Here is an 11,574-nt window from a genome sequence, read left to right as displayed (position 1 = left end):
ATGCTTCGCCATGCTTGTAATTGTTGTTAATTGTACTGTCAATATCACCGTGGGGACCTAAATTTATGTGTTTATTTCGTCTAGCGTTCTATGTATACGATCATGGATGATCGTGATTTTGATATATATATGCACGTTTATTATCCGAATATTTTATTCCAAAAGCAAACAATGCATTTGACTATATAAGTGATTTGTACACAAATTTGGTTGTTTGCTTCGGTTATTATAGGGGAGCACATCACGTGGTAAATATGGAGCATGTTCTTCATTAGTGCAAAACAAGTAATGATGAGAATGGATGACAACCACTACATTCATGTGAACAAAGCAAGTAATCCTAAAAATTAATTACAATAGTCAGTGGACAAGTTTTGACGTTAGTGCAACATTAAACGGTCAACATTATCATTAACCTTGGAAAATTTAAAACAAACTAATAAAGCAATAAATAAAACCCAAGACCCTATCAACGCACATTTGTACTTGGTCTTCATAGATTGGAATCTTTGATGTTCCATTCTTGCACGTTCATCTGCGATCCTTTCGTTCCTTCGTTCTGCTAACTCTAGGGTGCGCTTACAACAATGCGGTTGATTCCATGCAAGATCATGCCATTCGAAAAATCCACACTGCTTTTGAGCCTTATAATGTCGACAATTAAAAAACCTCCGACCAAAACTGTTGGGCTGAGCTGACGTCCGCAGTTTAGAGGGAATGCCACAATAACAAAGTGGTATTCGTCCCTGGCTCACTCCACCTTCTGGCCTCATAGGATGATTATTAGAACTGCTCACTCCACTACAACTTTCCATATTTCTTGCAAACAAAGCAGAAAATGGCAGGTATAAAAACACCTCATACGTTAAACTACAATGTAGAGTGAATAACCATAAAAACCAGTTCTCTAAACTACACGGATGCACATTTTATTGTAAGAACAAGTACTTCAACTCTCAAAGCCCATCCTTGTAACTGGTTCACATTATTTCTCCCAATGTATGCGGGTACTTATAACTAAATGCATTGACACATGAACTGGCATTATACTAATTCATATGTGTATGAATAACAGGTGAGGAACATTTCAGCGCTCCCATCTTTCACACTTCTATGTTTGTATTCCATTAACATAACCAAGCTCTGATTATTACTCATAACGAGAACTGGTTTTGTGTTTGATAATGCAGGGCCATTAGGCACGGACAGTGTCAGATGCTGTTTATGTTCTTGATGTCATCGCAGGCATTGACTACAATGACAAGGCGACAATTTCTCCTTCACGATACATTTGGTAATTGTGGCTATGCACAATTTCTCAAGGCTGACGGGCTCCGAGGAAAGATACTGGGGATAGTGAGAAATCCCTTCTATATTGGGATCGGCAATGATACTAACGTATGGATACAGAGGAACCCTCGATGGATACGATGTTATTATGTTTACATCGACCCATCGAGCTGCTGAAATGGGGATGAAAATCCCCAGAAATTTACACCCTAAAACAGGTCCGGATTACTGCACGTAGAGGACTGAAGTGATCAAAACATCAACAACAAAGAAGCATAGACAAATCTGGGGAAAAAATAATTGACGAACCCAGCCCATTTCTGAAGACACAGATACGAAACCTACCCTGCACAAATCACTGCAAATCTAGGTTCGTTCATCAGAGGGGCCAAACCAGCAGTGCTTGAAGGGAAATGTTGAAACCCTAAACTCCACCTACGAAAATGTTGAAACCATTACCCCCGGGAAGGCCTGCGAAACTTACCGACGGTTCGACGAAGTCGTGGAGCAGTGGTTCTCGAGAAACTCTCTTCGGGAAATTTCGTCGCTGCGTTGTCTGGGTGCCGCACGATTGGGGTGCTTCTGCTGAGGGAGGAGGGGCGTTCTGCGCAGTCGAAACGAACATGCCAAGTTTTGGTGAAAGGGCAGGCAACGAAAAGAACAAAATATCCCGTAAAACAGAGGCCTCGGGAGGATGATTCGGTGGGACCCACAATCCCAATAAAAAAATTTCAAAAATCTCATCTCACTTTACATCCAAACATATCTCAATGGGACCCACTTGCATTTCTAAAACCAAAAATCTCAAAAATTTCAACTTTTTCATCTTAATACTATTCACAAAAATCTCAAAATTCTCATCTCATCTCAACATCCAAGCCTGCCCTAAGACCACCTACTAAGTTAGGTTGATAGATAGACTTCCATGATTTGGGAGTGAAGTTATGAGAATTTTCTGGAGACAATCCCCACCAGAATTTCATGACTGTTTTATCAAAATTTTTGGAAACAACTTTTAGAACCCAGAGGGTGGACATTAAAGAAGAAGGTATGTAGTAGGTTACTGATCTTATGAGAGTGGTTCTACCTACCTGAGAGAGAAGCTTAGCCTTCCACCTTGCAAGCTTTTGAATTTTTCTTCGTGGACTAACTCAAAATGAACCTTTCTTGAAGTTTTGAAGAAAGAGGGAGTCCAAAATATTTGTTTCTTGAGGAGGCAGTTTTAAAATCGAAAAAATCTTTAACAGCTCTTCTTGTTTGAGGTATAGTGTTACCACTGAATTGGATTGACGATTTACCCTTCTGAATTTTTTGACCAAACTAAGAAGAGTATTTTTCTAAGTAGTTAAGAAAACCTCTAGGCATTTTCACTGGAAGCTTTTCCAAAAAAGATGAGATCATTTGCAAAAAGAAGGTGGGTAAGGGTTGGACTAGTCCTGCTAATGTTAATCCCCTTAAGAAGGCCTTAATTTTCCTCTTTAATAATGGGTCTAGATAAAATTTTTGTACTGGTGATGAAAAGAAAGGGGGATAGTGTATTCCCATGCCTTAGACCTCTAGAGGAGTGAAAAAAACCATGGGGGATCCCATTGATAACCACTGAATAAGATACTGTAGAAATGCATTCCTTAATCCACATGATCCATTTGCTATGAAAGCCAAGACTATCCAAAATTTTAATGATGAAACTCAACTCCATAAAATTAAAAGCTTTTTCCATATCTATTTTGATAGCCATCAGTCGCAATTTACCTTTTTTTTTTTCCTTTAAAAGGTGAAAGACTTCTTGAATGATAATATTTTCATGAATTTTTCTACCAGATACAAAAGCTATTTGATGGGGGAGAGATTATATTATGAAAAATAAATTTGAGTCTGTTTTCTAGAATTTTGGCAATGATTTTATAGCAAACGTTTGAGAGACTTATTGGGCTGAACTGATGAACAATATTTAGATTTTTTTTCTTGGAAATTAAAGAAATGTGAGTATGATTCAATTCCTTTAGAAGCTTCCCACGAATAAAGTACTTCTTAATCGCTGCATAAAAGTCATCCTTAACAATGTCCCAACAATGCTTATAAAAAAGACATGTGAAACCATTAGGACTAGGAACTTTTGTGGAAGGAGTTTGTCTTAAAGTGGATAGAATCTCCTCCTCAGTAGGAATCTCACAGAAAATGTTGTTTTCTAAGTTTGATAATTTGATAGGAAACAAATCATCCAATTCAGAGGACGATATGGTCTAGAAAGTTCTTTTGAATAACAGTAGGATTAGCAATCCATTGATTGGAAGTAATTCCTAGACTCTCTATAGAGTTAAAATGGCTTCTCATAGTGGTTGACATATGAAAGAATTTGGTATTAAGATCAGTAGTTGTTAACCACTGTAATTTGGACTTTTGTCTCCAGAGAATTTCTTCTCTTATGAGTTTCTCTTTTAAGTCAGCTTCTGTGATCATGGATTGAGTGGTGGGGTCCTTAGACTGAATATGAGATAATGTTTGGGGTCAGATTCTTTATTAAGGATTAGATGTGACCAAAGCAAGTCTTGTTCCACAATTTTAAAGTTTTTTAATCTCTTTTAGCTTTTGTGTGAAAATGAATCTAGGAGTTTCTAAAAATGAGCTATTCCAAGCTTTTTGTATGATCATTTGGTTAGTTGGATCCCTGATCCAAAACTTGTTAAATTTGAAGGAGTTTGAATGATTTTGCCTCCCCATAGTGTCCAGGAAAATAGGAGAATGAACAGATGAGCTTATAGGGAGGTGTTGTAGAGTAGCATTTGGGAGTAAAATAGTCTATAAATGGTTAGCCACTCCTTTGTCTAATATTTCTCTTATGTTTCCTAGACCTTGTCTATTATTATTAGACCAAGTAAACTTTGGACCATGGAAACAAACATCAATCAGACTATTCTCATCCATAAAGGATTTAAAACCATTATGATGTGAAGAGCAAGCAAAAGGCTTCCTACAAAAATTTTCAGATTGACTTAAAATGGAATTGAAATCACCAATATCTATAATGGGACCATTGTAATTTTTTACCAGGTTGTTCAATCTATTCCAAAATTTCCATTTTTTACTGTTTTGAGCAAGGCAACAAACAAGTTGATTAACCTGGGGTTATGCAAGGGAAACAGTACACTAATAGAGCCATCACATTACCATCCTTAAACATAGGTTCAACATCCAGTCCCTGTCTCCACATAAACAAAAGACCTCCCCATTTTCCAGCTGTGGGGATATTTTCATACAAGGAAAAGCCTAATCTATTAACAACACCTAACGTATTTACATCCAACAAAAGCGTCTTCGAAAGGAAGACAATATCAGACTTGAGTGCTGATGTTGGCCCTTAGGCTTTTGATTGCATGGGGACGAGAAAGATCCACGCAATTCCATGATAGAAGCCTCATTCTTTCATTGGTGGCAGTTTTGGCCTTGCCCCGTTAGCCTTAGCATCATAACAGAAAATTTTTAGAGTAGGAGTCTTAGACAGATTACTCCAATGATGATCATCCTCCTTTTGGTATGGAGAGAATCGAGGCTTCTTTGCACAACTAGTGATTTCCTCATTCCTTCTATTCTTTGCTATCTGTAGGTATTTTATTATCGATAATTCATCTTCTTCTAACTGCTCCTTGCTTTACCTTTATCTTGTATTCCCTTTTGCTAGGGTTTTTGTGAGCTCTTTTCCAGGATAGTTGGACTCTCATTGTCCCTCTTGAGAAAATCTCTTTTTGTTCTCAGGATCGGATTGTGTTTCCAAGGATGAGGTTGGAGAACTTTTTTTGTGGATTGATCTCAGTTGTGTTGCAGAGGGTGTTGACTAGGTTTTCAAAGGCTGGGCTATTATTTTCTGAAAAGATGTTTCCGTTTGGGTTGGGCCTAATTGCAAGACAAGTCTTTCCTGATGGACTGTCTAGGAGTGAGATTAAGTATTTTTTTGGTGCATTTTCAGTTGGGCTTACAATGTTGTCGAATTGGGCTAAAATTTGCTTGTATAGATTGGTCTCAGATGTGGTGTTCTATTCATGAAATGGCCTATTGTCAGCCAGGGTTGATGATAAATGGATGGGCATTAATTGATGTAGGCTAAAGTTACTTTCTTGCAGAATGGATTTAAAGGCTAGGGATCAATTTCCCACCATTGGATCAACAAAGTTTGTTTGAATGGATTGGATGTTCTTGGCTAGCCTCCATGTTCATGCCACCTTGATGATCCAGAAGGATTTGCACCCGTGGGTTGAAATGTGAACTGTTATCTTCTATGTGATTCCCAAAGTTGGAATTTTATGATTGGTGTTGGAGGATTGGACAAACTTGTTGAATGTGACCTAAACAACCACAACAATAACAAAAATCTAATAATCTTTCATATTTAAAACTTATCCATGTGGCTGGTCTCCTTGGTCGTGTAAGAGGAAAACCATCTGGTAATGGATTTTCAACGTTAATTTCAACTTGGATTCTCATATATCTTCTAAGAGCTATTCCCAGACTTGATACTTGCTCTACCTGAATGAGGTTTTCCTGCTTTTCTGCAATTTGTTCAGCATTTGGGATAGTCATCAGTTCCAAAGGAAGACCGTGAATTTGCACCTAGAAAATTGACATTTTCATATCAATTTCTTGTAAACTCAAACTTGGAGGCCATTCACGTACAAGAGTATGAAACCCCTTAATATTCCATGGACGCTATGCCATAACTCTACGTTTTTCCTGCCAAGTCGGGAAAGTGAAGAGAAATGTGTTGATGTTCAAGTCTTCGATGGTGAGCCCAATAACAAAAATCCAAACTGCTTTGATTGTCGTCTGTAGAGCATGTTTGTTGAGGGGTTTTGAGGATTTGATCCTACCAATGAGAGTGTGGTCAAAGAGATATGCAGCGGCTTTAGTCTCAAGTTCAAGGTTAAGATCGTTCCAGTTTAGTGCTTCAGCTTTTGAGATGAGATTTTCCAAGTCTGCATGGGAAGTCATGTAACGCCCCGTCCCCGAGGGTCCGGAGAGTTAACTTATATTACCAGATAATCAACTCCAACGTTGCTAATACTCTTCCAAAAGATTCAAATTGAACTTAAACACTTCAAATTTAATTAACCACACATACTCGTATATAAAATCCTCAATACAATAATTCTACAAATTTACCAACTTCTCTACATGTCACTTATACTCACATTTCAACAATATAATTATAAAAAAATTACCTTGTTAATGTTACTGTCTCGCATAACTCTAAGTGCAATGAAGATTAAAGAACACCATTTTCCCTTCAATAAGATGATAAAAAAGCCAATATCGCCTGGTTGATGAAGCCCCAGGAGATGATGCTTCTACGTAGAAAAATCCTATTTTGTTTACTAGGCCACTTGGAAGTTGTTGACATCTTGTCAGTTTTATGTTCCACCTTTCTTCATTCGCAACTTTCCATGCTTTAAAGCTTAATCTCATTCAACTTCAATAGATGTTTTTTCCTTCTGTTCCTACTTTTTCTAATGGCTAGGCCTCGATCATTTTATCTTAGAACTACTAATTACCTCAATATTTTATCACTTCCCTTAATTTTGTTATCCCTTTAAGATTCATGGAGCAGACCGAGGTTCACGTGCACGGCTGTATTCATGGCGTGTACAATGCATTCCAATCACGTGAGCAAAAAAATTGTAAATTAGTCAAAATTATAATCAAAATGGGCCAAATATCATTGTTTATTTGCATTTGGTTGCATACCAACCAGGTTGGTGGGGTTAATATTATAGCATTTTGATGATATCGATACAAAATTTATGGCTTTTTCCCCCCTATTTTCCCCTATAATGGACGATAGTTTTTACTTGTTAACGTGGGGGTATTGTGCTTTTTAATTCCATTCGTTAAAATACGGGGTTATGTTGTGATTTCTTAATAGTTTGGGGGATAATTTTCAAAGTTGATAGTTTGAGGGGGTGATAGAAAATTAGGCGGTAGTTTGAGAGAATTGTCATCGTTTTCTCATTTTTTTGATATATACTTTATATCATGTTTGTATAAGTACATGTAACATATATATTAGAAGTAGCACTTAACATCATATTAAAAAGCCAACACATGAATTAAGAAGTGAATGACGAGGGCATTCACACTGGAATTTACAACGATGATAAACATGGAAGGCTGCACTAGCTTGGTAGCAACAACAACTTGAAATTCTTTAAACCCAATTACAAATCGAATTTTATGGGGAAAAAAGGAAAAAGAAAATAAAGAACTAATGCTGAAATGAAGATTGTGCGCTTGGAGGTTCGGGTATCTCTATGGTTCCTTCCAACATCTGAACCACCTTCTTAATTGGAGGGCGAGCTGCTGGGTCTTCTTCTATGCACCACAACCCAATTCTAATCATCCTCTCCAAGCTTTGCTGATCAACTTCTTCAGGTACCAGCTTGCTTACTTCATTAGCCTTGAAACAGTCGCAGACCCAGTTAACAAGAATAGCCTCTTCTTCGGGAGCATTGACATCAATGCTCTTGCGACAACATATAATGACTAAGAACACAACTCCAAAACTATACACATCTGCTTTTACTGTGATGGGCAAGTTCTTGTGCCACTCAGGGGCAACATACCCTCTTGTTCCTCTTATCCCGGTTAGAGTCCTGGAATGGTCTGGCATCAATAGCTTTGCCAATCCAAAATCTGCAATTTTTGCACACCCATGCTCGTCTATTAATATGTTGTTGGGATTGAGGTCACAGTGGATGATGTGAGTTTCGCATTCCTCGTGTAAGTAGAGGATCCCTCTTGCAATATTCAAAGAGATTTTAATTCTTTCTTCCCAGTTTGGCTTTATCTGGGATTTGAAAAGGTAGTCAGAAAGTGTTCCATTGCTCATATACTCGTAAACCAAAAGCCTATTCGAATCATCATGGCAGTAACCTAGTAGTCGGACTAGGTTTCTATGGTGGGTTCTTCCAATGGAACTCATCTCGTTCCTGAATTCAACATCTCCTTCACCCACAACTTTTTCAAGTCTTTTGACAGCAATTTTCATCTGCCCATTTGACAAGACTCCCTTGAAAACTGTCCCAAAAGAGCCCCTACCCAGTAGTTCGACAAAGCCATTCGTTGCAACTTCGAGTTGACTGTAAGTAAATACTCGTAGAGAGACATCCTCAACCAATCCTTCATTAACTTCGTAAGGAACCTTTTTGTATGACCATAGACGGTATCTCAAGATCAGAAAAGCAGAAAAAGCTAGCACAATTAACGCGAAAACTAAAAGTGCAAAACCGCTAAATAAGACGCCCATTCCCTGTTTTTTCTTTCCTCCCTTGCTTACTTGTGTTGTGTTAGAACTTCCAAATCTCACCTTGATTATGGTTGTACCAGAATTACCTTGTCGTTCTCTCCCGAATCTTAGCGGAAACTTCTGTTTTCTGCACTCCTTTTCTTTGAATAGTGCGGCTTCACATTCGCAGTCTTTCAAGCAGTTCTCTCTACACTCTGTTTTGGTCAATGACAAGATAGAATAGGAGTTGTCTTCCCATTCAACACGTTCCAATTCCTGAAGAATATCAACTGTTTTTTCAATCTTGCCCGTGCAACCATCTGTGCTAGAATTTCTCTTGCAGCCCAAATTAGGTTGTCCTCCGTCTAAGAAATCAAAACCAGGAGGGCATGTACATACAGCTTTCTGTTCCGGTACAGTACAATAAGCATTTATGCCGCAGATACCTTTAGCATCACAATTATCGGTTGAAGGTGACCACTCAATTGACCATTCATCATCTTGACTCAAGCCATGAGAATATAACCGCAATATTCCGTCAAAATCCAATGTCAAACGATAATTGTAAGAGGGGTTTCCTTGGCTGTTTAAATTCCTTATATTGAAGCCGGTAGAATTACGTAGGAAAAGCTGACCATTACGATCAAGATTTAGGGACACATTATCTCCAACTGTGTATGTATTTGTAGACCAGTAGGCATACTCAGACTTAAGTGGAATGTATGACGGGTATTGCACCAGGTTCCCATCCCTCTGCATTACCAGTAGAAAGTTTCCAGTTGTTTGATTTGTCTCAGAGATGCTGGAGGCAAGCTCATTCCCTGCCAACAGAGGTTGACCGGGTAAAATAGTGTCTGTTGGATCCTTGAAAGTCTGCCATATGATGGTTGAGTTTGAATTGTAGAGGACAAAGTTTCCCGTATCGAGCATGGAAGCTGAGGAAGCGGAGAGCAGAGCATTAGCTAGATCAGTTTGTTGGCCTTGTTCTTGCTCCAAGACAAATTTGCCATCATTTGTCAGACGCAAAGTGACATTTCTTGAAAGCGGCGGGTTGTCCCGATTAGCTGTCCATACGACTGTTTTTTGCCGAATCTTTTGCAACCAGATGCCTATGGCAAAGCCACCATCTATCTGGTAGAAGCCAAAAGCAAACTGGCCAGAACCTGATAACCAATATGGTTTGGTATTTGGAGAGAGGGAAGAGCCGAGGCTAATGCTGGAATTTTTTTGTTGAGCAATTGCAGCAGAGAATCCAGTAATCAAAAGGAGAGAGAGAAATACTGCAACCATTATTAAATCTCTTTTGGGATGAATGAGAATTCTATTCAACCAAAAGGGAGAGAAGATACAAAGCTGTTTCAGAAGCTAGCTTAGATGAATGACAATTCTTGCTCATAGTCTTTTGATTCCCAACTCCTGCTTTAAATAAACAAATTTGTCAACATCAAGATTCTTTTTAAGAATTCCGGCCAATTTGATCTTGAATGCTACAGAGTCATGTAGTTTTCATCCAGACTGGTGGAACTCTTTTGAGGGACCGTTTGAGTAATGCCTTTGATCTTGATGTCTACCTAACTCTCAACTTTCTGTTCAAACCGCACCTTGAAAAGTACTGATTAATACAGGTGCATGAACTCGTGTCTTTGATCTTGATTACAGGTGCATGAACCCATGCTTGAAACCCTTCATCTTTCTTATTTCCTCTATATCACATTGAGCCGGTTTGAATTGGGAAATCATTTCAGATTATCTAAACTCATCTCATTATTATCTAAATTCATCTCAATATTATTATTAAATTTTATTACTATTCATAAATTATTTCATCTCACATTTTACAATTTATTTATCGATTACCACAGTTTTTTTTTCCACGTTTACACGTGAAATATTCAGTTATTAAAGTTGAAGGCATGACTTTTCTACAAAATAACATAGATGGATATTTACTGACCTTCTTTACGCGTGAACATTAATTTCTGGACGTCAAAGTCTTCTTTTGAATATGCACAACTTTCAAAATTTTTTGCACAAAGTTTACAAGGAAAATGCTAGAGCTCCCGTTGGGAGCTCCCACTGGAATTCTAATGTATTTTTTTATATGTATTTTTTAATTCTTTTTTTTATGTAGATGTTTTTAATGATTTTAAATATTTTTAAAAAATAAAAAAATTTATAATATTATTAAATAATACTTGCTTAATCACGAAGTAAAATATAAAATATTTTTATATGATTTTTTATTTTACTTCGTGACTAAGGAAGTATTTTTTAATAATTTTTTTTTTACTTCTTGATTAAGAAAGTGTTTTTAATAATGTTCTAAATTTATTTTATTTTTTAAAAAATATTAAAAAATATTAAAAAAAATTATATAAAAAACAACTTAAAAAAAAACACATATAAAAATACACTACAGCCCAGCGGGAGCTCCCAGCGGGAGCCCCCAGCGGGGGCTGTAGCACGATCCAAGTTTACAGTACCGTGCCGTAACCGTGCCAGGTACGGATAAAAATGTCTCTTGTCGGCTATTGGATTAAGGGACCTGCTACGTCCACCGCACCAGCTATCGTTAAGAGTGCTAATAGCACCCACCCCGGCCTGTATGGAGGGCGGGCCATTTTATTATCCAATATATAATGGGCAATATCAAAATGAATGAGATATTTTTTTTATGTTATCTTTTATCATTTTAATATGTCAAAATCATCATTATTTTAAATAAGATCCATTAATAAATAATTATCTAACTCTAAAACCACCTCCGTAGATTGATGGACTATTGTGAGATTATATGCGAGAGTCTTAGTCCATGCCAATCTACGCTTCTTTATTATTTCGATGTCTGGATGAGGTGTTGGGATATGTGTAGGTGTAGTAAATGCAGTATCACCATTAATTACATTAAACTCATCATAAAATCTATAAAATGTATCTCGGGACATCTTACCAATAAAATTAGTCCATGCCTGATCATACACAAGTCCCAAACCGTATAACATGCCTGAAAT

At 37.4% G+C, this 11,574-nt stretch overlaps 1 protein-coding gene across 1 annotated transcript; it reads right to left on the bottom strand.

The window, feature by feature from the left end:
- Window positions 1-7,423: 7,423 nt before the first annotated feature.
- On the bottom strand, window positions 7,424-9,911 carry LOC109011432 (G-type lectin S-receptor-like serine/threonine-protein kinase LECRK3). Its single transcript, XM_018992646.2, has one exon. It carries the CDS (start codon window positions 9,851-9,853, stop codon window positions 7,544-7,546), a length of 2,310 nt encoding a protein of 769 aa, XP_018848191.1. The 5' UTR covers window positions 9,854-9,911; the 3' UTR covers window positions 7,424-7,543.
- Window positions 9,912-11,574: the final 1,663 nt, after the last annotated feature.

The sequence above is a fragment of the Juglans regia genome, unplaced genomic scaffold (genome assembly GCF_001411555.2).
Source record: "Juglans regia cultivar Chandler unplaced genomic scaffold, Walnut 2.0 Scaffold_157, whole genome shotgun sequence".
In the NCBI taxonomy this organism is placed as follows: Eukaryota; Viridiplantae; Streptophyta; class Magnoliopsida; order Fagales; family Juglandaceae; genus Juglans; species Juglans regia.
The sequence above is the reverse complement of the archived record's forward strand: the minus strand, read 5'-3'. Positions and strand labels throughout refer to the sequence as shown.